The sequence below is a fragment of the Diaphorina citri genome, unplaced genomic scaffold (assembly GCF_000475195.1).
Source record: "Diaphorina citri unplaced genomic scaffold, Diaci psyllid genome assembly version 1.1 scaffold1718, whole genome shotgun sequence".
Classification (NCBI taxonomy): Eukaryota; Metazoa; Arthropoda; class Insecta; order Hemiptera; family Psyllidae; genus Diaphorina; species Diaphorina citri.
In genome coordinates this window covers 66,276-72,412 of record NW_007379144.1, presented here as the reverse complement: position 1 = coordinate 72,412, position 6,137 = coordinate 66,276, and the positions used below count along the sequence as shown (strand labels likewise).

At 41.6% G+C, this 6,137-nt stretch overlaps 1 protein-coding gene across 3 annotated transcripts in view; it reads left to right on the top strand.

Annotated features, from left to right (window-relative positions):
- The first annotated feature begins 15 nt into the window (after positions 1-15).
- LOC103516996 (folylpolyglutamate synthase, mitochondrial-like) overlaps positions 16-6,137 on the top strand; it is a 14,055-nt gene continuing 7,933 nt past the window's right edge. Inside the window, exon 1 of one of the 3 annotated variants that reach the window (XM_026829244.1) lies at positions 16-2,440. In XM_026829244.1, coding sequence (XP_026685045.1) covers positions 481-2,440 — 1,960 coding nt within the window. In that variant the 5' untranslated portion in view covers positions 16-480. Of the gene's footprint in view, positions 2,728-6,137 lie in introns of all 3 variants that reach the window. The other 2 variants (XM_008481994.3, XM_017447283.2) reach the window with 2 other exon arrangements.

Sequence of the window (6,137 nt, the reverse complement as noted above, 5' to 3'; positions counted from 1 at the left end):
CTGAGGTTTATTTATTTCTGGTTACGCGGAAGGATTTTTTTCCCATATTGGTAGACAGTAGATAATATTTTTTACATTGATATGATTTACTTGGGAACTTAAATGGTTAGCGAAATTCACGTGTTGAAAAATTCTCTTGTCATCAGCTTTTCGAAGTCAGACAAAACCTGATGGTCTCAGAAGTATCTATTTGACCTTCCAAAGAGAAACATTTCTACTTTCTATTCCCAATTTCATCCTTTCAGATATTGAAATTTTCGAAGGTCATTTTCTTCCCTAATATTACTTGTGGAAAAGAGAAAGATAATTGTAGGGCTTCACTTTTCTACCTTTTTTTAATTAGGCGTATATGATGGTCACTTATGACACTTGATAAGTTTACATGAAGGAAACGTCCCTACATACCATGCATCCCTTGAAATCAATTCTTTTTGCTGAAACTATCGTTGTATCTAGTAGTCATCGGGAAACCCTCTGCTCATGATTTCTCATCAAACTCCCCTCTCTACTATGCACTTGCTAATCAAACAATTCTTTTCCAATCGACAACACTCTCGCTCGATTTTCAAAGTGATCGATAACAGTGTACTCAAACAAAACTCACTTCACCTGAAACCGACTTGTCAGAAAAACAAATCCAGTATGGACGACAACGCGGGGAAAGTGAATCGCGTGACGAGCGAGAATAAAGAAAATTTCAATCCAAACTCGAAGGCAACAACATCTTTCGGTGAAAATTTCTCGAGTGAAAACACTCGAACACTTTTGTCTAAACTAAATAGTAATGTATGTTCGAAACAGGGTGGCAAAGATGATGTAGACGTTCTGAAGGAGCTGAAGCTCAATAAGGACGCTCATCGAAAGACTTTACCTGACAAGACTGAAGTACATCATGGAGGTTATAAACATGGCGCAGTCACGCCACACGCTAGCAGATCTAACAAAGAAATCCCACAAAGCTATGTGGACGCGATTAAACAGCTCAACACCCTGCAGTCTAACATCCGGACAATCCGAGAGTCCAAACTCAGGAAAGATCCTGTTGAAATGCAAGCTGTCCAGGTGGATCAGGTGGTGCAATATCTCGGCCATCTCAACATAACGCTAGACGATATAAAGAAGCTCAATGTGATTCACATCTCCGGAACGAAAGGGAAAGGTTCAACCTGTGCGTATTGTGAGTCCATCCTCCGCTCGCATGGTTTCAGTACAGGGTTCTTCTCCTCGCCTCATCTGATCGAAGTTCGAGAACGCATCAAACTCAACGGAGAACCCATCAGCTATGACAAGTTCACCAAATACTTCTGGACAGTGTACAACGCGCTGCATGCGAAGCGTAAGCATGCCGAGGACATGCCCGCGTACTTCAAGTTCCTCACCGTCATGTCATTCTATGTGTTTGTCAAGGAGAAACCGGACGCTGTCATCATGGAGGTTGGAATAGGAGGACGGTATGATAACACAAATATCATTCCCAACACGGCCGTGGTGGGTATTACTTCCCTGGGCTATGATCACACTGCCGTGCTAGGCAATACGATAGAGGAGATTACCATGCAGAAGGCAGGCATTATGAAACCAAATTGCATCGCTGTCACGTCAGCCAATCAGAGGGGTCCGTGTAAACAAATCCTCCTGGAGACGTCCAGAGCGCTGAACTGTGTTCTTCTGGAGGCGCCTAGTATACTGAACTACAGGTGGAGAGGGCAACCTCTGGACGAGGACTGGAAGAGTACAGTCCAGTCTATCAATATATCACTGGCCATTCAGCTTGCGTACCTGTGGATGTTCCGGATGAACAAGTCTGCCGAACTGAAGAGTGTGATAGACAAGTTCTTGGCGGAGATGAGAGTGAGTTCTCCAAATGAGACACCTGGAGGTCAAGGTCACCTATCGTCTTGTGAAACACCTGGAGGTCAAGGTCACCTATCGTTTTCTGAAACACCTGGAGGTCAAGGTCATCTCACAGGAAACCAGTCATCTCTACTGATGGGACCACACTTTGAGATCGATCCGAAGACGTACCGCGGCATTAAGGCCTGCGTGTGGCCAGGACGAGTGCAAGTCATCAGGAAGAATAACTTCAAGTACTTCCTGGACGGAGCTCACACGACTGACAGCATAGAACTGTGTGCCAAATGGTTCCTGAGGAAATCTGAAGCCGAAGCAAGTTCCAGTAGAAGCGTATCATCCTGTCCATTAGACCCAACCCAATCTAAATCTTCAAACGTCATTCAACGTATACTCGTATTCAACGTGACAGGGGAGCGTGACCCAACGAAGCTCCTCTCACCCCTGCTACAAAGTAACCAATTCGAATACATTTTGGTCACGCCCAACATTCTGACCAATGAGAGTAGTCCGGATACACAGTACGGTGGAAACCGGACAATAGACCGGTTCGGCGTCAAACTGGACAGCCGGACAGCGGCACCAAATGGTGGACACGAGCCCGGGAGACCAAATGTCGGACAGGGTGGGGGTGGCTTCCAGTCTAGATCTGGTGACAATAGTATACGATCGAACGCGAATCCGTTGTCAAGCGTTGACTGTCACAACGTAAACGATCAGTCCAACAGTTTTCACAAGATCGCCACCGTTGCGTCAGCGTTGAGTCAGCGGAGTAAAGTCGTTGAGTTCTCAAGCGTACTGGATACGTACAACTTCAAGTACGGGTTGGATCCGAGTAAGGAGTATCACATTCTGGTCACCGGTTCACTGCATCTGGTGGGCGCGTTTCTCAACGTTTTAAGTAATTATGATTCGGTGAGCTCGAAAGTCTAACGGCTAGCGTCAGTGCCCTAGAACTCTGAAGACTCTTCACTGAGAAAATATCACTCGATTACCTACATTACTTTCCTTCCGTCCTAAGAAAAGTAAAAAGGAAAGATAGGATGTCACAAGTTTTAGGTGACTTGGGGTGGATGAACTCTATTATTGGGTTACTTCCCCTGGTTTAGGGTGTTGGAATGCTACATTAAAATGTTCAGCTTCCTGATATAGAGTGATAGAGTTCCGGAACCCAGTCACTTGATTGCCAACACCTTTCAGTGTGATGTCGAAAAACTGTACAAAATTACAACTCTAACAACGGAGGTCTTCTAGTCCCGAATACGGAGAGGGGAGGACAACCTTACCTGTTTTGAATAGATTTCGCCTCGAGCGGAAATCGAATCCGCGATCTAGCTCTTACAAGGCGTTCTCACCTCCAAGCTAGGCTGTGTGGGGTAAAAGGGACTTTTTAGTCCTATTCGAGCAGGATAAACAAGGCATATTCTATCCTATAGCCTTGTAATAAATTTATTTATTTACACGCGGCCTTGTAATGAATTTATAACCCATGAAATTGAGGGAATTAATCCCATTTTGTCTGACTTTGACTTTCCTTGTTTTTCCCCCTATTGTAAAGAAAAAAAGTAAAAATTGGAGAGAAGTTTTTTTTCATCATCATTTTTAACTATGTCTTTCTAATGGCTAGACCAACAATCTCAAGTTTAAACTTGGTTGAATTTTAACCATTGGATTAACGACTGGGACCACGATGCGAGTTTAAACTTAGTTCAAGTTAAATTAACCAATTTAATTGGTTGATTTTATGTAAATTAACCAATCAGAAATTGGATTAACACAAAATTTCTCAGTGATCCTGGCGGTAAGCAATCTGGTTGGTTAATTTTATTAGCTAATGAGAATAATCCAATTGTTTAACCTAAACCAAGTTGGAACTTGATTGTGTCTCTGGCCGTAGGTTTAATTTTATCTTGGTTTGTTGTTTTGTAAATTTCATGTATAGAAAATAAATAAAAAGTGAAACAGTTGATGATTTTATTTACCACAAAATCAAATCTAATTTGTTGGTCTCTTTTTTTCCGAGAGGTTTGACAGAGGGAACTCTAACTGCTAAGGTCTTATCGTCCCGAAATCGAAGAGAGAAGGAAGACAGGATAGAAGAAGCCAGCCTTTCCGAGAACGAACATTATCCCATCAGGATAAAATCCGCCCCGCCGGCGGGAATCGAATCCGCGGCCTAGCGCTTACAAGGCAGTGCCAACCAAGCTAACTAGACTGGCTATGGAAACATTTAACGGTACATCTTTCTGACTCCTCATGCGCTCACGTGACGTGAGTGTTTCTACCTTGGAAAGTTGTGTGACTACCGACTTACCTTCCAACGTAAAGTAAGGAACCAGAGTGCAGAGTTGTTCTTGGAACAGGGCCAGGTTCAATTGTAAGGTCATCGATTCAAGTATGCACTGACGTTTTCAGCCGTTACAAAACAGGAAATGGTGGTTAGAAACAGCAGGAAAAATTGCTGGCTAGAAAAAAATAATAAAAAAAAAAAAATGCGCCTTAAAGGAGAAACAATCGCGAAATCTCATTTTTTTTTTTTTTTTTTTTTTTTTTTAGGAAGACAAAAATATTTTACTTGAAGAAGGATTGAGAAAACGAAGAGAAGGAATCCGGAAGAGAGAGACGAGAGGAGGGAGAGAATGAAATACTTTAAGAAAAAGTTCAGTTTCAGCAAAAACTTCACTTTGTTATCTTTTAAGTTTCTTCTTGAAAAAGCTTATGAATTCCTTCGTAGAAGGAAAAAAAATATACTTTTTATCAATACTTATAGAGACAAAAAAAAAAAAAACATTTTTTTGCATAAATATATTCTATAGATTTGTCTCTTCTTCCCTTTTGTAAGGAAACAAAATCGTGCTTCAGGGATGGCGAAAGAAAAAAAAGTTTTACAAAAACCATCAGCTTGTCGGCTTTTTTTAATTGTCCTTTACCCACCAACGCTTGCACGTTTCGTGGAGGTCGCGGGCGTGTAATCGATGAGTATTGGCCCAAATTCCATTACCGAAAACACTTAAAATAAAACATGAAAATCCATTTTATTTAATAATTTTTTTTTTAACAGGATAGAAGTGAATTTGGTTTTTTATGTCCGCCCACAAATATTTAATCTATGGCAATACTCACACACATGTGTCACAAAGTATGCCTACATAATAGTCCTACTGGCTGCCACTGTAGGTACTGTTTTTTTTGCAGAATAACTTTGTAGGTAAGGTACAGGTACCGGTCCTCAATTCCTATTGGACTTTGTTTTAGGCTTGCGTGTATAGTATAGAGGAACGAGTAGATCAGTGTGGAGTCTTACCGTCCCCAAAAGTCGTAAGATAGGAGGCGATAGGAGGAAAACACGGACCGATCCGAGTAGTACGAACTGATCTCTAAAGGCATAAATTAATTAGTACGCCTGGGACGGGCCGAATTGTCAAATCGTAAGAGATGTGTATGGATAATCCGCTTTACATAATTTATCATTGTACTATGTTCATCTGGGGGCTGAGGAATCGAACCCGGCGTAGGCCTAGTAATAGATTAGGTTATAGACGTTATCGTTATATTTGTATAACTAAATATTTTTTTCCGCTCTCATTTAAGTCAAAGTTAAGTTTAAATAAAGGGAAAATAACTTGCACGATAATTATTTACATAAATAATAATTAATAATAATAATTAATGAATAATAATAATATAATAATATAATTAATAGTAATAAATGGGATAAGTAAAAAATAGTAAAGTATTTTGCTGAGAAGAAGAAGAAGAAAAAAGAATACCAGGCCAGGCCGCGCTATTAGCTTGCCCGCATAGGGGCCCTTTCATTGCTTCTCCCGTGTTGTACACAAGTCGGCTTGTTATTCTCAGCCTTCTCAATTCAGGCCTGGGTGATGCTTAGCTGGACATTTGGTTTGGTCAGCCCTCGTCACAACCCTTGCTATTTTTCGGCCTTGCAAGGGAAATTCCCAGGGTCTGTGTCCTCCCTGTTTAAGAGTCGCCCGCTCACAGCCAGATAATCTGGTCGTTACTCCCTGTAAAGTTCTTCCAGTTAGATCTAAGCTGGTGTCCTCCCGTGTTTTAAAGTTCCCAAGCAGATTAATCTGGTTCTACTACCCGGGTTAAAGTTCTCCAGCTAGATTTAATCTGGTTCCTCCAGTGTTAACAGTCCCCAGCCAGATTTAATCTGGGCTGACTGCCCTGTTTAATAAGTTCTCCAGTAGATTAAGCCTGCGGTGTCGCTCCCTGTCTAATAGTCCCCCGAGGCCAGATTTCAATCTAGGTCTTACTCCCGTGTT